This window comes from Megalobrama amblycephala, linkage group LG6, assembly GCF_018812025.1.
Source record: "Megalobrama amblycephala isolate DHTTF-2021 linkage group LG6, ASM1881202v1, whole genome shotgun sequence".
Lineage (NCBI taxonomy): Eukaryota > Metazoa > Chordata > Actinopteri > Cypriniformes > Xenocyprididae > Megalobrama > Megalobrama amblycephala.
In genome coordinates, this window is record NC_063049.1 from 21,935,952 (window position 1) to 21,956,604 (window position 20,653).

At 37.2% G+C, this 20,653-nt stretch overlaps 1 protein-coding gene across 1 annotated transcript in view; it reads right to left on the reverse strand.

Annotated features, from left to right (window-relative positions):
* Positions 1-20,653, reverse strand: part of fn1a (fibronectin 1a) — a 36,409-nt gene that overhangs the window by 14,392 nt on the left and 1,364 nt on the right. Inside the window, exons 5-27 of the mRNA XM_048193371.1 lie at positions 20,138-20,275; positions 19,675-19,833; positions 18,200-18,397; positions 17,893-18,075; positions 17,481-17,657; positions 15,280-15,435; positions 15,062-15,190; positions 14,712-14,855; positions 12,429-12,550; positions 12,109-12,277; positions 11,750-11,935; positions 11,496-11,624; positions 9,636-9,725; positions 9,334-9,534; positions 7,945-8,223; positions 6,593-6,856; positions 6,395-6,489; positions 6,042-6,210; positions 5,837-5,923; positions 4,267-4,458; positions 3,498-3,770; positions 1,658-1,849; positions 1,476-1,565 (exon numbers count right to left, since the gene is read on the reverse strand). Of these exons, the coding sequence (XP_048049328.1) occupies positions 1,476-1,565; positions 1,658-1,849; positions 3,498-3,770; positions 4,267-4,458; positions 5,837-5,923; positions 6,042-6,210; positions 6,395-6,489; positions 6,593-6,856; positions 7,945-8,223; positions 9,334-9,534; positions 9,636-9,725; positions 11,496-11,624; positions 11,750-11,935; positions 12,109-12,277; positions 12,429-12,550; positions 14,712-14,855; positions 15,062-15,190; positions 15,280-15,435; positions 17,481-17,657; positions 17,893-18,075; positions 18,200-18,397; positions 19,675-19,833; positions 20,138-20,275 (3,822 nt within the window). The remainder of the gene's footprint in view (positions 1-1,475; positions 1,566-1,657; positions 1,850-3,497; positions 3,771-4,266; positions 4,459-5,836; positions 5,924-6,041; positions 6,211-6,394; positions 6,490-6,592; positions 6,857-7,944; positions 8,224-9,333; positions 9,535-9,635; positions 9,726-11,495; positions 11,625-11,749; positions 11,936-12,108; positions 12,278-12,428; positions 12,551-14,711; positions 14,856-15,061; positions 15,191-15,279; positions 15,436-17,480; positions 17,658-17,892; positions 18,076-18,199; positions 18,398-19,674; positions 19,834-20,137; positions 20,276-20,653) is intronic.

Below are 20,653 nucleotides of genomic sequence, written 5' to 3' on the forward strand. Positions count from 1 at the left end.
TTTAATGACTTTATTCTCAACTTTTATCTCAAATTTTTTTCTTGTAATTTAACAACTTTTTTCTCGTAATTTAATGACTTTATTCTCAACTTTTATCTCGACTTTTTTCTTGTAATTTAACAACTTTTTTCTTGTAATTTAATGACTTTATTCTCAACATTTTATCTCGACTCTTTTTCTCGTAATTTAATGACTTTTTTCTCAACATTTTATCTTGACTCTTTTTCTCGAAATTTAACGACTTTTTTTCTCATAATTTAACGAATTTGTTCTCATAATTTAACGACTTTTTTCTCGTAATTTAATGACTTTATTCTCAACATTTTATCTCGACTTTTTTTCTCGAAATTTAACGACTTTTTTTCTCATAATTTAACAAATTTGTTCTCATAATCTAACGACTTTTTTCTCATAATTTAACAACTTTTTTCTCGTAATTTAATGACTTTATTCTCAACTTTTATCTCGAATTTTTTTCTCGTAATTTAATGACTTTATTCTCAACTTTTATCTCGACTTTCTCGTAATTTAACAACTTTTTTCTTGTAATTTAATGACTTTATTCTCAACATTTTATCTCGACTCTTTTTCTCGAAATTTAACAACTTTTTTTCTCATAATTTAACAAATTTGTTCTCATAATCTAACGACTTTTTTCTCATAATTTAACAACTTTTTTCTCGTAATTTAATGACTTTATTCTCAACTTTTATCTCAAATTTTTTTCTCGTAATTTAACAACTTTTTTCTCGTAATTTAATGACTTTATTCTCAACTTTTATCTCGACTTTTTTCTCGTAATTTAACAACTTTTTTCTTGTAATTTAATGACTTTATTCTCAACATTTTATCTCGACTCTTTTTCTCGAAATTTAACGACTTTTTTTCTCATAATTTAACAAATTTGTTCTCATAATCTAACGACTTTTTTCTCGTAATTTAACAACTTTTTTCTCGTAATTTAATGACTTTATTCTCAACTTTTATCTCGAATTTTTTTCTCGTAATTTAACAACTTTTTTCATTTAACATATTTGTAAGACACTAGATAGAAGAACTGATATTTATAGATGATATAAAGATATATATAATATTTATTTTTATACCACAGTAAAAAACACTCCTTAAAATATTTAAAAATAGTAATAATGTTATATAATTTAATAAATAGTAATAAAAAGTAAAATAAAATAAGTAATACAATTTTTGTATTGAGATGTCCACTTGTTAGTTACTTTTTTTAGCTGGCAAAATGAGTAGGTTTTTTTTTTTTTTTTTTTTTTTTGCAGTTTTTATACATGTTTTCTAAAAATCTAAAGGATATTTCATTCCATTTTCAGCACAGAAATAAAAGAGTAACTATTTTAACAGAAATTAGTTTGGTCTACGCTAAACCATATCTCACAGATTATAAAATATTGGCTGCATCTATGCAAAAATCATCATTATTCTACAGATTCAGCCAACAAACTCACTTGTCCTCTGAGTGCCAATCGCAGGTGAGCTCTCTCTCTCCTCATAGACACAAATCACACTCACCAGGTACTCGGTGTTGGGCACAAGATCTAAAAATCACACAGAGAGACTCATTACTAACAACTCATTAAAGACAGGAGTGTCAAACAAATATGGATCAATTCTACTGTAAGTCACGTACGGCGAAGAACGACAAAATTTTCGCTTCCTTCCACAGTGCGCTCAATGGTGTCATCGTCGTCATCGACTGGGTGATAGCGGATGATGTAGCGGTCGATATCAGAGGATTTGGGCACCTGAGGGGCGTTCCATGTCACCAGCATACTGTCCGCAGTCACTTCTCCGAATGACAGGCCAGAAGGGGCAGGGACAGCTAAAAGAGACGTGCAAGATTGTTCATTTCCATTTAAAAGCAGCTGTTCTGGAAGCAACATACATTGAATATATTTCACAATATTCTTGTAGATGTTTTACCAGGGTCCCATCTTTGGAGGGCTCCTATTTTAGTATTATTCATATACTATTAATATTTTGAATTAACTTCTATTTTTATATTTTCAGCTTTCATTTTAAGATTTAGTCATTTTCTTATGTTCATTTGCCTTTTTTATTTAACTTTAATGTATTTTTATGTCAGTTTTAGTCATTTTAGTACTTCAACCTAAACTTATTTTACTTTAGAAATGTTGTCTTGACAATTAACTGATTTAATAGTATGAATAGTACATGTTTTTGCAAATGCTAACTGATAGCTTTCTCCAGGAATTAAAGAGATGTTTCCTGATGCCACTGGGGTATATAGAGATAGTTAGATGGGAGCAAACTGAACCTCTAGTTTTACAGTTTGTTTAAAAGCAACCAGTAGAGGACAGAATGAGAAAATGAACACCACCTTTAGAGGTCAGACCAAGAATCTGTTTATGTGAAAAGCAGAAGTCACACATACTGATGCCATGTGGGTCTACTCATCAGTTTTCTCCAGCAAAATGAGAGAGGGGAAGAAAAAGAGACATACAGTAGAAAGTGTGGTAGAGGGAGGGGAAAAAAAAAAAAAAAAAAGAGTAAGAAGGAAAGAAGGATTAAAGTGCTGAAATGAGACACAGCTGCTAGTCTTTCCTCAATCTGCTTTCAAACAGGGATATGGCTGCCATATGTACATGAAGAAATATTGTAGCAACAAAGAGCAGAAACAAGTTCAACAAGTATGAAGACACAGATTTACTGCACATTCATCTAGGCCAACATGTCATTAAATTCACAGGTTTTTCTTCACTTCTAATCCATGGAATATTTATTTTTCCAAAAGAATACTTTAAAGTACATTATTTAAGTGCTGACTATTACTTAAAAGGTGAGCTAAATACTTTTTTTGCAGTCAAAAAACAAAAAAACCATCATCATCAACAAAAAAACTTCCCAATAACATCCAACTCTAACTCATTTTTAATAAATTGATCAAAAGTAAGAGTAAAGACATTTATATTGTTACAATTTATATTCAAATAAATGCTGAACTTTCAGTTCAACAAAGAATCCTATAATAATAAAAACAGGGTTACCACAAAAATATTAAGCAGCACAACTGTTTTCAACATTGATAATTATAAGCAATGTTTCTTGAGCACCAAATCAGCATATTAGAATGATTTCTGAAGGATCATGTGACACTGAAGACTGGAGTAATGATGCTGAAAATTCAGCTTTGCCATTACAGGAATAAATTACATTTTAAAATATATTCAAATAGAAAAGAGTTAAATTGTATAAATATAAATTGTAAAATATGTCACAATATTACTGTTTTTACTGCATTTTTTACTAAATAAATGCAGACTTCTTTCAAAAACATAAAAAAATTCTTACTGATACCAAACTTTTGAATGATAATAATTATATAATAAAGAAAGACATTGTTTTTTCCTCTCCAAAAGACTCCAAATAAGCCTTATTTTTCATAATTTTGTTCAGCAATTTTGTCCCTACAAGTATAGTTAGACACACACACACACACACACTCTTACCAGTTTGCTGGGTGATGGTAATGGGTTCGCTCTCTCCGTTTTCCGTGACTGTGGTGACGGTGATGTCATAATCAATACCGGGCTCCAGACCGTGCACGGTATAAAAGCCTGTCGTGGGCTCCACAAATTCAACAAAGATTGGGACACTGTCCCCAGCAGCCAACACTGTGATGCGGTAGCCGGTAACGGCGGTGGAGTTAAGAGGACTCCAGCTGAGGCCGATAGTGGAGTCAGTGGCATTGATGAAGTTAAGGTCAGTTATTTTGGGCACATCTGGAGAGGAGAGAAGGTGCCAGAGGCCCAACACAGACAGAGACACAACACAGAGAGGCAGAGGTAAGTCATCTGCCCAGAAAACAGATCCATCATGGTTCATACTGTGAATACTGAACCATGGAGCTGAGCGTTAGGAATTTGTGATATGAGAGTATAATATCAAAGTTCTAATACCATATTTTAATTAAAATATAGACCAAAAAAAATGTGAGATGAAATTGAGCTCTTATGTTCTGTTTGCCAAAATCGACTGATTAGGATTAATGCTGACAACAGAAACATATGCTGATTTTATTGTTGATTCACATTTTTTGGTAATTATCAGGAAAGCAATGTGTATTTAATAATCTGCACGTTCTCTGTATTTAATGTCTCAATAGGCATTAAAAGAAAGTACTGCACTGATTACAACACACATGCTTTAAGCAAAGTTGTTGATGCCAAATTATTGAGGCAAGGGGTGATTTGTCTCTCAAAAAGCTCTTATACCTACCCGGAGTCACAGTGGTGGAGACAGGAATGCTCTCCATGTCATCCTTAACAGTAAACACGCTGACATTGTACTCCACTCCAGGACTCAAGTTCTCTAATGTGCACGAGTTCTGTCCTGCCTTCACAAACTCCTCCACAGAGTTCCCTTGCTGCCCATTGGTGGGAGTGCAGGTCACTCTGTATCCAGTGATGTCTGCGGGAACAGAACAAGTGTTGCCAAGTGAAGACCAAGCAGTACATTTACATAGTGAACACATGAGCTCATTTGAGAGAGTGCTAGACATGCTTTCATTACACAGTGTTCCAGCATTTTTTTTTTTATTTCCATGACTTTTCAAGCTGTTTGTAATTACTGGAACACTGTTGAAATCGAATACTTCCCTACTATATAATATGCGAAAATCAGTACGTGAGCCGAGTAGTATGTCCAAATACATAGTATTCAAAAAACAGTAGGCAAAAAAGGGCCCTGAAGTGCGCATTCGATGGACATTTTACTATCCCATGAGGCCACGGGAGAGGATTTATGAATGGAAGTGAAGCGACGCAACTGATGCTGGTTGGTCACATGACAGTAACAACATGGTAGATGCTGTACATCCGAATTTCATTCATACTACCCATATTTATACTATATAGAGCATACCTTTTAAACGATCACGAAGTAAGTTCAAATTCAAATGTAATACCTGCTCAAACAGTACACGATTTCAGACGCAGCGTGAAATTATTGCAAAAAATGTCAATCATTTGGACACAATTGGACATTATAACATGCAATTGTGATTTTATATCACGCAATTCTGAATTTATAACTCGCAATTCTGACTTTATAACTCGCAATTGTCAGTTTATATCTCGCAATTCTGAGAAAAAAAAATCAGAATTATGAGATATAAACTCGCAATTGCGAGAAAAAAAAAGTCAGAATTGTGAGATAAAAATTACCTTTTTTATTTTTTATTTCATGGAGGAAACAAACTTCCATACATTAGCCATACATACACTATTGATCAAAAGCGGTCCGTAAGAATTTTTAATGCTTTTGAAAGAAGTCTCTTATTATCACCAAGGCTACATTTATTTGATCAAAATAGAGTAAAAACAGTAATACTCTGAAATAATTTTACCATTTAAAAAAAAAAAAAATAAAAAATAAATTATATATATATATATATATATATATATATATATATATATATATATATATATATATATATATATATATATTTTTTTTATTTTTTTTATCAAGTCTTCAGTGTCACATGATCCTTCGGAAATCATTCTAATATGCTGATTTGCTGCTCAAGAAACATTTATTATTATTATTATTATTATTATTATTGCTATTATTGCTGATTTGTAACATTATAAATGTCTTTACTATCACTTTTGATAAATTTAATGTGTCCTTGCTGAATGAAAGTATTAATTTCTTTAAAAAAAACAAAAAAAAAAACACTTTTGAACGTAAGTGTACATGCGTGTTTAAATTTGAATAAACATTATAAGTACATAAGTATTTAATACATAAGTATTTGTTCTATTCTTTGGAAGATCTTGATACTAACCAGGGATTTTAGCATCGTTCCAGTGAACAGTCAGCTCTCCAGTGTTGGGGTTGGACTCCAGGTTCAGATCCGTGGGTGGAGAAAGAGCTATAGACAGATAGTTATTAGACAGCTGCACAGCTCCACCAAACAGTGTGAGAAACTTCTCTCACACTCCCACATCTTCAATGGGCTCAATATAATAGGAACAGAAAAATGCACTTACGAGTGACCACCCGTCGAGTGATGGGGCTGCCATGCTCATGACCGTTGATGACCGGCTGGACGCTGTAGGTGTACTCAACTCCAGGGGTTAGACCTGAGATGAGGACACTACCAGACTCTGAGATCTCATCCCTAGGGGCTTCTCCGCCTTGGCTGGGCCTCACAGTCAACTGCAGAGTAAAATTAGAGTGTAAACTTTGCGTATTGAGAAGGTAAAATGTGTCCGAATGTGAGAAAGAAGAAATGTCAAAAGTCTATTTCTCAAGAGTGCTTTCGTGTTTGACAGCAGCCGTTAAAGCAAAAAGTAATGGCCTATAGCTGTGCTTCAGTGTCTCTGGTATGTTCCAACGGTACCTTGTATCCAATTTTCGGCATAGGGGTCCAGGAGACAACGATGGAGGTGTCTGTGACATCAGTGCTGAAGAATGGAGCATTTCCCATCGGCTGAACTAAAAGCCAGAAAATACAGGACTATTGCTTTAGCACTTGTGGTTAATAATGCGATTTGTGAATGTATTTGGTAGTTTTTTGACAGGCAGACAAAAAACTCACTTGTGGTGAAGGTGGCAAGGGACCCCTCACTAAGCACATTGCCTCTTTCTGCATGCAGAGTGGCAGTGTACTCCGTATCAGGCTGCAAGTTGAGGATGGTGTACTGTGACAAGCGAGCAGGAATACGCAGCTGTTTGGGGTTTGAGCCCTCAACAGTCAGGAAAAGTCTGTAACCTGTGATTTGAGCCCTAGGAGCTGACCAGATGATTACAGCACTGTCTTCAGTAATGTTAGTGAAATGAATATTGGTGGGTTGGTCAGGTTCTGTGAAGAGAAAGATGTACAGGGTTAGTAAGCATCATAGTGCCAAAAATGGTTACACTTTTTTTTTGATGGTCCTCTTTAGACATTCTGTTGACTATAAGTAACGTTGGACCTACATGCCAAATAACTTTCATTAGAGTATAAGTTGAGTATTAGTATACAGTTAAGGGTAGGGGTAGGGTTAGTAGAATAAGTTGACATGTAGTTGCAAAGTTACTTATAGTCAGTAGAATGTCTTTTGGGGAACCATCAAAATAAAGTGTTAGCAGATATTAAGCAGACGGTCTACTAATACTCTAATGAGAGTTAGATGACATGTAGGTGCAATGTTACTTATAGTCAACAGAATGTCTAAAGCGGACCATCAAAATATAAGTGTTATCCAAAAAATAATAGGAACACTAAGCCAAGATTTTTTGTATTGTACAATTACCAAATTGTTATAGGTTATAGGTAATATGTTAAGCGACGTTACATTACGTGACATTACGTTACACAACGTTACATTAGGGGACGTTACATTACGGGACGTTATATTACGGGACATTGCGTTACATTACGCGACATTACATTACGCTATGCGACGTTACGTTACGCGATGTTACCTTACGGGACGTTACATTACGGGACGCTACATTACGGGACGTTACATTACGGGACGTTACATTACGTGGCGTTACATTACAGGACGTTACATTACGGGATGTTACGTGACGTTACGCTACGTGACGTTACGCTACGTGACGTTACCTTACGTGACGTTACCTTACGTGACGTTACCTTACGTGACGTTACATTACGGGACGTTACATTACGGGACGTTACATTACGGGACGTTACATTACGGGATGTTACGTGACATTACGCTACGTGACGTTACGCGTGACGTGACGTGACGTGACGTGACGTGACGTGACGTGACGTGACGTTATGTGACGTGACGTTATGTGACGTGACATTACGTTGTGGAGAATAGAATAGAAAAGAGAATTCTATTTTTTAAATATTTTTGTAAATAGACATATTTTTACTGGACAACATAAATATTGATTTAGAATTTTTTTTTTGTAGAAATTATCTTTTCTCACTTGTAGCTTGCTCTCCAACCAGTGGCTCACTCTCTGCCCCTGATTTGAGAGCAAAGATGAAGAACCGGTAGAGGGTTCCAGGCTGGAGGTGTGTGATCTCAGCATAGGCGTTCTGTGTCACCGGGAGCGGGAGTTCTCTCTCGGTCAATCCATCTGGACCCACCTCACCCACAGACACACGGTACCCAGACACCTCAGTGGATGGACCGGTCCAAGTGATTGTGATCTTTGAGTCAGACACCTCAAAGAACTGCAGATCGGTTGGAGAGGGAACTTCCTCTGTGGGTAGAAAACATTTTTTTTCTCTCTTTCAGACCTTGGACTACAATGCATAAAGTGTTATGCTATCCTAATACTTTCAAGAAATAAACGGTGCTCCTTAACAAAACATAACCATGACCCTTTTCTACCTTTTGAGTCATAAACCTGATTCTGACCTTCCTTTGAAGGGCTTAACTTTATCATAGCCTCTCATTCAGACATGGCAATCCATGTGTTTACCATTCAGTAAAACTTGCTCATCTGAGCAAAGGAATTCAGACACCCTACCGACAGACCAGACGGCCTGACAGGGAAAGAATAATAGGCTTTCAGGACTGTTTGTTTAAGAACCAGCCATAATATTTCAGCAGACATCAAAAACCTCATTACATGTAAAGCCAAACTGTTTATTGAACCATTTTTGTAGCATTTGCACCACTGAAGAATCATAAAAGCATACTATAAAAAGTCAATGTGAGTAAATATCAGATAAAATGTTTTCATAGAGACCCAGACAGTTTTGTAAAGTTGCAATGTTTGCTGATTAACCAGATCAGCATGAAACAGTCAGATCTCTGAAATGTTCTCCCAGCCAGTTGCCATAAAATCAAGATCCACACACTTTCGACATATTACCCTATAAGGATTCACAGGCGTTTGGACGCCAACACGCTGACTCAACTCAAATGTGATCTTATCTTTGGGCTGCCAGACAAAACACCTAAATCTACTCAAAAGAAAACAATAAAAGACATTTATGGCTTGATGACATCATGCTATGTTTCCACTGCACCACAAAAATCAGACCATTTGTTAAACAGAAGTTATTATCTTCAGATGTTTCCTGACACGCATCTGAGGTCAAGTAACATCTCTTCTTTACAAATGTGGGTGAATCTCATAAAACCTGTCAAGAACAGGTCAAGGTCATAATTCACCCCAAATCCAAAATAAATAAATATAAAATAATATTAATTTAACAAAATGGAAAGACTATTTTAGGAACATCACACACAATAAAGCACAATAAAAACTCTTAATAGTCATAAAAATTGGATTCATCCTTTTGTAAAATTTAATTTCCTTTTTTCATGTTTTTCAAGATTCACCCATGTAGTGATTTCATACCTGTCAGTGGTTCTCCAGCTGTTGTGACCTGAACAAAAATAGGTTCACTCTCCAGACTCTCTTCCACTGAGTAGATGCTGATGTTATAGAGCAGACCAGGGCGAAGGTCACCCAGGGTCACTGAGGTGGCAGTGTTAGGCAGGTTCAGCTCAGTGCTGCCAGAACTGCCCTCTTCAGATGGTGTGTAAACCACACGGTATCCTAAATAAACAAGATATTCACTTGTTTTCATCTGTATTTTGTGTACAATTTATGTATAGGCCACATAATGCTTTGCTTTACTAAAGACAGTCTGTGTTTACCCGTGATAGGAGCCTCAGGTTTAGACCAGCTGATAATAATGGAGCTCTCCCCCACATCCTCCACTTCATGATCAGAAGGAGCATCAGGAGCTGTGGAAGCATAAGCCAAAACATAAGCCAAAATGATCACATCATCATACAGTAAAATAGGAGTATTTGTAAGTGGAAGATGCCGTGGCCTTTTTACAGCAGTGAAATTTCTCACATAAACACACTTGAGATGTAAGTAGTTAGACTTTATTTAATCGTTTTATATATTATATTATATTATATTATATTATATTATATTATATTATATTATATTATATTATATTATTATATATATATTATATTATATTATATTATATATATTATATTATATTATATTATATTATATTATATTATGTTTAGTTCCTGTCCTTGATTGATTGGTCAATAGCTGTGTTTTATTCACGATAAAACACGGCTATGACCGCTTCACTCAACGGTTCTGTGTATCACTACACAACATCCTTAGCAACTACTCTTAGCTCAGTTTGTTAGTTGATATTGTTCATTGAAGCTTACTGTATTATGTAGAAGAGTATTGTGAGAAAGAGATCGAGTGAGCGAGTTTATTACCTGCATTCAGATTTAGTATTTTCCGTCAGGTCAGCCCTTTGTTCATAATAAAAAATCAGTTTAAATGTCCGATGTATTATCTTGTCCTTTTAACAGTTAAGGGGTTTTCCCATGACTGACAGCGCTAGTCAAAGCATTTGTCAGTTGCGTCTTGTTCTGTGTTTACAACAATTCAGTCTTTTCAATGTAAAAGTCTTCGCTACTGACTGACACACTCATAAAGACAGTCTTTGCTGCCATCTAATGGCATAATAATGTCAGGGACTATTTTTTTTCCGGCGGAAGGAAGGCTTTTAGTGATTTTTACTTAATGAAATTTGCATTGATACATATTTTTGGCTTTAATATTTGTATTGTGTGGTAACCATTTTTATAAAAGCAATAAGGTACTCGAGGCTAGTGCTGTATCGTGAATAAGTCAAGGCTGAAGGGCGTTGTTAGGCACAAAGCGGATACAACACAGCCTCTCGTACCTTATTGCTTACTTATATTATCTTTTTAAACTCTATTACATCATAAGTGACAAAATGAACATGACTAAAACATTAAAATATTTATTATATGCTTACATTTTTACCTGATTAAGATGAAGATACAGATATACAAGGCAATATCTTATCTGAAGAAAATTATTGGTATTAATAGGGGTATTTTGGGCCCCCTTTTATGCTTTTTAGGCCCTGTTTACATGTGGTATTAAGATGCGTTTTGCTCAATGGGATCACAAGTAGACAAGAGAGACATTCCTGTTTACACCTGGTGTTTTACTGATGTTAGAAATCAGGAATGGTGAGAGAACATTGTGCTTGGTACATTTAATTTTTTTATTTTAAAACTAAACTTAGGTCTTCATCCGAGAAAGTTTAAATCCCGTCTGGCTAGCGCGCTTCCCATAAAGTTTACACATTAGGTCAGTAGGCGGAGAGCAGGTGGTCTTTTGTGGTTTTTTGAATGCATGAGCATCTACACTATGAAAGCAAACCAGTCGAATGCATTTTCTCTGGAAGTGGTCGAAAGTGGACAAGCTTAAAACGTTTTAGACCTAGTTTTTAATGTCATCCACATGTAAACAGTGCCTTATGCAAGTTTTTGGGGTCATGCATTCTAGGATTAACCTATAATATCATAGCATACTTTTCATTATCCAATCAAACCTTGTCTGATAAAAAGAAGCCCCGCCCTACATTATTTCCTGCTAAATATTCAACACAGTCCAAAATATGTCAAGTCATATATGGCATATATGGAGAAAAGGTTCACCTGTAGTCTGGGAAGTGCTAAGGATCAGGTTAGGTTCTCCTTCTCCTGTCACTTCATACACATTTACAGTGTACTTCCTTCCTGGGAGAAGTTCACTGATGTTCACGGATGTAGCCGTATGAGGAAGGTCTGGAAATTGACAATCAAGTTAGCATTACAAATATTAACTTCTACAAATTAATTGTGGACAAATGAGGTTTTCTAGTCTCATATGACTAAAACAATGACACCACACTTGAGATGCACATACTGACCCAAGACCATGGGCTGTCCTGTCTGGCCTCCCTCCTCACTCAGCTCATATTCCACCCTGAATCCAGACACCGTGTCGGACGCAGACACCCAAGAGATGACAAAACTGCTGGAAGTGATCTCAGTCACAGACTCAGAGGTGTCTACCATCGGAGGGGGCTGGGTGGTTTCTCCCTCAGAAGTAGCCACTAGGGAAGATATGGAAAGGGGAACATTAGCAAACATGCTGTTTTTTTGGATACAAAGAGTTCCATTCACAAACTTACTGATGAATAATTATTTTTGAAAAACTGTGGTTTTACAAATATATGCGCATGCACGTTTAATGAATGAGACACATTAGCACTGTTGAATGACCTACATGAGCCATGCACGGTGGAGAAATCAAAGCGCGTGGTTTCTCTACGTCCGAAACGCAGGATGCTGATGAGTTGGCCCTCGTAAGTGACTCCTGGCATCAGTCCCGCAATGGTGTAAGAGTTCAGGTGGCCTGGAATAGTGACCTCCATCCATTGGGTGTGGGAGTTTTTCTGTTAAAAAAAAAAAAAAATAGTAGCTTGCAGCTCAACTATCACACAGTAATGTGTATTAGATAAATAACCTCTATAAAAGGTATCAGAACTCAATTTGATTTAAAGATCAAAGGGCCACTTATGTTTACAGCGTCACAAAAATGCTCACCGGTCTCCATTTGAGTATGTACTGTGTGATGTGTGCAGAAGCCGGGACGTTCCATTGGATGGGGTGGGAGTTGGGCTGGTTTCCAGATTCTGATATAATCACCTGGACTGGACGATGACCACCTAACAGGGGTATATAAAATTTAAAACATATTTACAGCCAAGAGCACCCATACTTGTAAATGACAATATGTAAACAATGTCTTAAGAGAATACCATGCTAGTAGCTCATCATGCTAACAACAGAGTAGGCTATTTGAACAGTGTTTCCATAACTCGCATATTGAGAACAAACTGAGATGTTTTCTGGCCTGAAAAATACATTAAGGTGTTCTAGGAAAGAGAAAAAATAGTTTGTAGCGTTAGTGTGTTCTGTTCCTTTTGGGAAACGCTGAAATGGGAAACGTAGCACTAGCTTGTGAGATTCTTACCACAGTTTCAGCACTGAGACATGAGGATGAGAGGACCACCACCACCGTCTCAGGCTTTCAAACCTTTAAATCCAGCAGACAAACTGCTTTAACAATGGCAACTTCTCTGAAGTGGTAAATCTATTGTTTACCAGCAGATTTCTCAACACTGTTTTTAAAACTCATTTTTCATCAAGTGTCCTATAGCCTCATATTGCATTCTCCTCAAATTGCTTCTGATATAAATCTGGTCCCCATTTCTCCCAATTACTGCCATGAGGGTAGTCTGTGTACAACACTTAAAGTTCACTTAGTCTGCATTACGTTCCGCCAGCCAGCACCAGCCTCACCCCCCACTGTTCCCAGCCTTCTCACAGCTGGACGCCATTACTGAGGGATATTGCTTTCGGGTTGCTTCCACTTAATAAGCAAAGGGAGCACTTCTGACCCCAACAAGCTCTCACAAAGAGGGAAAACTTTATTAATGCAGACCTTGTCGGATCTTGTGGTTGTGTATAAATACATTAACAAATGTTAAAAAGTGATGGATTAAGATAAACAACATACTGTACTTGCCATTAGGGATGGGCGATATGACCAAAATCATTGTTTAATAATTTTATATTACTGTAATGGTACAAAAACTTAATTTTATATCATATTACAGTATATGATATTCACTACTGATCAGAAGTTTGGGGTCAGTACAATTTTTGGAAGAAATTAAAACTTTTACTCAGTAAGGAAGCATTAAATTGATCAAAAGTGACAGTAAAGACATTTACAATATTATAAAAGACTTTCTTTTGAACTTTCTACTGACCAAAGATTTCTGAAGGATCATGTGACGCCGGAGACTGGAGTATTGACTGCTGCATATTCAGCTTTGCCATCACAGGAATAAATTACATTTTGCAATATACTAAAATAGAAAAGTTATCAAATAAATGCAGCCTTAAAGAGCATAAAAGACAAACATTAAACTATTTAAAGTCCCCAAACTTTTGAACATTAGTGTATAGATTACATAATCCAACAAATGATAAGACAGTACAGAAACATTATTTGAAGTCATTAATAACTAGGCAATATATGGACACCAGGCCTTGCATGGCGCAAAACATCAACATAAAATCACGTCCAGTCTACACAGCTTTGTTGATTTGGCAAAGTATGCTATAGTTTTCTTCTTAATCTTGGATTTATTTTTTTACATGACCAATTAACACTATTCTACCGTCATACCGTCCAGCCCTAGTTGCCGGTTTTCCTCTACAAAAGTTTGAAGACTTGAGGCAACCACTAACAATGGAAACTACATAAATCGCTGAATTACTTTACAGATGCAGTGCAAGCAGAAAAAGTAACAGGTTTGGTTGAAATTCAAACTAATTCCCAACACAGGACGAAAGAAACTAAAAGACAAACAAACAGTGCCAAAAGGGCCGTAGGGGGTGATTGAGACAGCTGTGTGGATTGGGTGTGTGCCTTTCTCCAACCAGGGAACTTCAAAAGAACAGACGGCAAACACAAGGCATGGGCCCACCCAAATCAAGGTGTGGATGAGGGCATCTTAAAACCAACATCCTTGATTTCAAACGCTGCCAGAGGACGAGCATTTGTCCGTTGTAAACGAAAAGATCACAAGGAAGAGCAAACCCTAATCACCCCTCCAACAAAACACCTGGGAGAAATGGCAAACAGCACACTTGCTCTTTTAGTAAACATCTGGAAGCCTTTGACTTCCAAACCTCTCCCCACCCATGCCCACAAGGCTACTTATAGCAGTACACAGCGTGACCCACATACTGCATGTGTGAGTGTGCACGAGAGAGAGAACATGTGCCCCATAAAAAAAGATGCTGTTTACCCACCAGGGAAAGACTGCTGAGGCTCGCAGCTCAACTCTCCGATGCCATTTCCATAGCAGTAACATCTGTAGTGGATTCCCTGAATGAGTTTGTCCCAAGACTCTCCAATCTGATAGAACACTCTAGTCTCTGGCTCCTGGCACTGATCTGGAAATGGAAATCGGAGTAACATGATCATTATCCAATCATTAGCTCGGTCATTTATAGGGAACAAGGCTAACACTGCTAATCCTAAGGCTCCAATTTAGAGGAAGAGGCACTCTAATTGTTTCAAGAAAAGTTCACTTAAGCAAATGAAGACAAATTTCCCATTTCATTTCTAATTGATGAAACCCTAGAAGTGGCTCGCTCACCAATAGCGTCACACTTCCAACGTCCACGGCCTTGACCGTAACAGGTGCAGTTCATCATGTAGCCTTCATCGTGTCGTTTAGTGAAAGTCTGATTTACTTCGTAGGTCAAATTATCCACAATGCACTGGTCTGAAAGATGAAACACATATGTACATTTACATAATGGATACATATTTCCTATAAATTCATCACTTGTCATCACTCATGACAACGCTCACCTTTGAGTTGTGAGTAGGCGACGCAGCTCCATTCTCCACGGCCATTGCCCACACACGTACAGCGCATCATGTGACCCAAAACATCATGGCGTCTGTCCCACTGATCTCCCACACGATACATCACACCCTCGCCAGTGGTACACACCTCCTCGTGAGCTGGTGGAAAACGATCAACGTGAACACGAACATCAGTAAACAGCAGAAATATGTTTAATCGTACACTTGTTGACATTATTCACAAACCTCCAGATTTAAATTCTCGTCAACTGACCTAAACTAAATCATTTTAAGGTGGTTCAACCAATGAGACAAGAACATATCTGCTTTGGAAGCACTTAAGGACTCTTCAGAGACAACCCCTTCAACATTAAAGGCCTATTCACATCAAAAACAGTTAAATTTAAAGATAACGATAACTATTTCAGCATCCACACCAATGAACAATATCTTTCTGTTTCTTCCAAGCGTGCGCTGCAGTTTTGTCATCTGCAGTTTTAAAGCAGGAGGGATTCTGATTGGCTGTCGATTCCCGCTGTTATTGTTATAGTTGTGGTGTGGACTCTGCTATTCTTTAAAATTAATCTTCATTGTTATAGTTTTAGTTAATATCATTGGTGTAAATGGGCCAGTGGGAACTTATTGCTTAATCATTTGATAATTGTTATTTAATATAACTGCAATTATTCGAGATAACCACAATAATAGTGCAGTTTAAATTTCAAAAACATTTTGCCATTCAAATAAGTTAAGCACTTAAAGAAATGGCATCAAGTCTTGTGGGTTTAATCAGATTGCATTATCTTATCTTATAATAATGAATTATATAAATATTAATTTTCACAGCATTAAAGTAAATCATATGAGCCTACAATTTTTATTATTATATTATATATGATTCCAAGTAATAAAAAAATAACACATTATGATTACACTGTAAGTGACATTAATAAAACAGAATTAAATCATTAAATCACATTTATTTTTATGAAAATTAATTGACAGCACAAAACTCATGATTGTGACAGGCCTAGGAGTGACATAAGTTAACACCAAAGTTAATAATTTAGCTTAAGGAAGAGACCAATTCCAGTTAAGCGATTGGGTTTTTAATGACCAAAGAGTAATTAGGGGGTCAATTAGGGTCAAACAGCTAAAACTCGATCCTAATGACCATAGATCCATAAAGCTCAAGGCAGTTCCTCACAAACAGCCTCAATGTTTTAACTGGGATTTCGTTGATTGGTGTATGTGGCTAATAAAAGAGGATGAGAGTGAGGAAATATCTCCAAGGTTAAGAGTGAGGGAGGCTACACAGCTGCCCTGGAGAGCAGCCAGATATATATGCTTCACTGCCAGCCAGACTCTGGTCCAAAGCCAACCTCTCTCCGTCTGCAGACCTGCACTGCCGAGGGGCCATGGCTATCACAGACTAGCAGAAATGTGTGCTTAAACAATGGCTGCAGCTTCCAAAGTACAAGTTCTGCAAGTTCTTTTCCACATGTTGCACATTTACTAAGGTAAGATATACTATATATTACTACTTATACTGAGAAAACAAACAGTTGATGCATGAAAATGGTTCCTGTGTTAAGACAGAAATCTCCACCCCCTACAAAACAAACACTACAGAGAAACACAAAGAGCATCTCTGATTTCAATCTATGTCCGATCACTGAATCTCACCACTATCAATAAACTCCCCAGGGTTCGCCTGGCTCTAACTGGCACCTTGGTGACAGAGACACCCATCAAAGCTCAGTCAGAAGGAGGTGTTTATGTAAATATGGCTGAATAGGTGCTGAGTGATCTTTTGTTCCAAGTAGTTAACACCCTCATCTTAACTGTTACCAGATCTCCACCAACACAGACCACAAGGTAATTGAAAAAGCTGTGAGACCCATGTAATGACACTTACTTCAAGTAAGGAAAAGCGTGGGATTGCAACGTTTCTCTGAATCTATTAAGATCCAGGGCTTCATTTCCCAAAATGGTCTGCATTGCCACCAATGGTCTCTACAATCAAATTAGCTCACGATGCTTTTGAGAAATGCAGCCCAGGATAGTTAAAGGACTAAAGTGCTTTCATAACATTACAGTTCTCCATCTTCTTATGTGCCAAGCTCCAGTCAAGTCCTAACCGGCTACTCTCTCTCTCTCTCTCTGGCTCCAACATTTATTGCTAGTGTAAAACTGGCACTTACCTGCCATGGGACAGAAGCCAAACCGCTGCTCTCGGTCATAGTTATAAGTTGTGCCGCACCATTTCATGCCATCTCTCCTGCCGTCAGCGGTGCAGTCAGTGTAGTTACGGCCATTGTAGAGGAACGGGAACTGACAGAGTGCACCATTGGAGTTTCCTCCTCTGGTTGTGATCATAACTAAAAATGAAGATATTTACCAGTGAAAAACAGCAGCATTTTCAAGGAAAAGTTTCAACTTCCAAAACATTTATGACAGGGACAAATCCCCAAAAGGAATCTGGGGTTAAGTACCCTGCTCACGGGTACAATGAACCAACAACCTTTCATTTCAATAAATGCCTTGATGGACATAAAACACACATAAAAACCTTACAAAGCCCAATCTTTTGAACGGTAGTGTACATAAACTTACCTTTCTTGCTGGTACAGAAGGAGTACTTGTAGTCCTTCTCAAAGTCGGATGAGGTGCTGCACCAGAGCTGTCCATCACTGCGTCCCTCTGAAGTGCAGGAGTAGAACGTTTTCCCCATGAACACAAAAGGGAACACACATGGTTGGCCATCTGAGCTCCCACCATACACCTGGGACTGGCTCTCTGTGCACACACATCACACATGACAATAAATAATGAGATACAAGCACAGAATTCAGTCTAAATGAACAGCAGCAGATTCAATCACATAAAACAGCAGACAAGCCTGATGAATAATGACACTAACCTGACTCTTCACAGCTGACACCGTTCCCCAAGCATGTACACAACATCTGTTTGCTGCCTTGGGTCTTCATCCACCGCATTCCCAGGGCGTAGGAAACACCCGAGTCTGTCAGACATGATCCCTCCACGGGGTGTTCAGGCACCGCCTCTGGGTTGTACACCGCAGGCTGGACATTGGTCACCACACGAGACCCAGTACCTGGAGCACAAAATAACACATGAGGATACACATTTTGTCTCTACATCCCTCTACAGCAGTGATTCTCAACCACTAGGGGGCCACCTGCAAACTACCAGGGGGTATTTTAATTTAGTTATATTAACATAAGCTAAACTAAAAATATATAGCTCTCAAATTAAATATGTTGGACATCATGATGTTCTGTTATGAAACATTTAATTCCACTGACATTCAACTTGAACCAATGGCTGCATATTTGATTTGAAATCAGTGAACAATGATTTTTGCCTCATGCACTAAGCAATTGTAAGATTTTTAGGGTTTTGTGAGGGGTTTTGGAGCTTGATAAATGTCACTATGAACTGTAGAAAAGTGTTGTGTGACAATAACAGCATATGGGTTTGAAATGACAGTTAGAAAATAACATTTTTTTTAATTTTTAGGTTAGTGTAATTTTAGTATTATTTATACACTACTATAGAACTGATAATGTTTTCAATCCGTACAACTGTAGCAGCGGATGACTATTTTTCTGTTGCGCATAAAGGTGATGTTGATGGCATGGTTTAATATTTAGTTGACCAATCAGCAGAAAGGGGCATTTCATTCCCCCCACATGTAGAGATTGAATATTCAAGCTGTTTATTCATTTTGTACCCTGAAAGTAAAAAACAGAAAAGGCGCCATTTTCTCATTTTTCAAAGTTCAATATTAAATCAAATAATAAAAAAAAAAACAACAAACAAAGAACGAATGATACAGGGTTGCCAGGTTTTCACAACAAAACCCATCCAATTGCTACTCAAAACTAGCCCAAATGTGTTTCATGGGGGTCCCACAGTAAAAATCCCATTCCGGGGGGTAAAATCTGCATTTTTGGTGGGGCTCCCCAGGTAAAAGTCGCATTCCAGGGGCTAAATATCATATTATTTGGGGTCACTTCAACCTGCGGACATGAAAAACAACCCTCGGCAACAGTGTAAAAGTAGCTCAATTCCGCTGAAAAACTGCGGACTTGGCAACACTGGAATGATACACAATTTTTTTTATGTTTATATTTTACAATTTTTCTTTTAGTTTTAATTTTAGAAAATTTGTTATGTCCTTTTGTCATTTGTATTAGTTTTTTTAAAAAATATATTTCTATTTAGGTTTAATTTATTTTATTTTCGATTTATTTTCAGTAATTTTAATACTTCAACATATTTTATTTCAGTTAGGAAAGATTAATTTTAAGTTTTCATCCAATATTTCATTCAATTTTATTTTAATTAACAAAAAAGTGAGGTTCTTACCCAAGCTAGTGGTGTGCAGTGATGCATGTCTCTCACACTTCCACTCTCCACGTCCATTTCCAGTACACAAACACTGTAGCACATGTCCGCGAGAATCTGTCTTGCTCCATGTGTCTCCGATCCGGTATGAAGTGCGTGTGTCCTGGTCGTTACAGCGGTCTGTGATGCACACACGATCATACAATGCAGATGTTTTCCATCAGAACCATGTTGCGGTTCTTCATTAGTAACAAAATAACTGGTTAAGCTCTTCTGAATTAACATTTTTTTAATAAAGCACAGTAAAGTTAATGTTTTTCCCTCTTCTGCCCAGTTAAAACATTCTTGCGCTGATGCCAGAGGTTTTAAATGCACTTTGAGTGGATAATTAAAGTGAAATCCAGTTGGACAGAGGGAAGATAGGGAAAGGGAGTTTTGTGTGGTTTGGACTGTTCCACCATTCTAAAAGGGGTGGAGTTCTTACTTCTGGATGTGCATGTAATACGTCCATTTCCTTCTCCGAGGCAGGTGCAGTCCACCATCATCCAGCCTTGGTAGGGTTTCTCCCAGGTCTCACCAACCATGTAGGACGTGCCGGCTGAATTGTCGTAACAGCGCTCCGCTATCAATTAAAAGAAAAAAATGAGTTTAATATGATGTTAATACTAATATGACATTTCTAATTTGCTTTCCATCATGAACAAAATGACTGTAATTAATTTAAAGAGCCCATTAAATTCTGGAGATTCTTTCCTGTGTCAACATATTTCATACTGAAACAGGAAATGTGGGCAGAACATATTGAAGGGCTTGTCCCATTTTAAAACAAAATAGCTGCAAGGTTGAGTCATTGTTACAAACCATGATTTGCTACTTGCTCGGCAATTATAGGTGGTATTAAGGCAAGAGACATTCTCATTCTAGAGAGCATTTGATTGGACAAAAATCTGTGGAGTGCAGGATGAGTCATCATTTCTTTTAGAGTGTTTTCCCAGAAGTG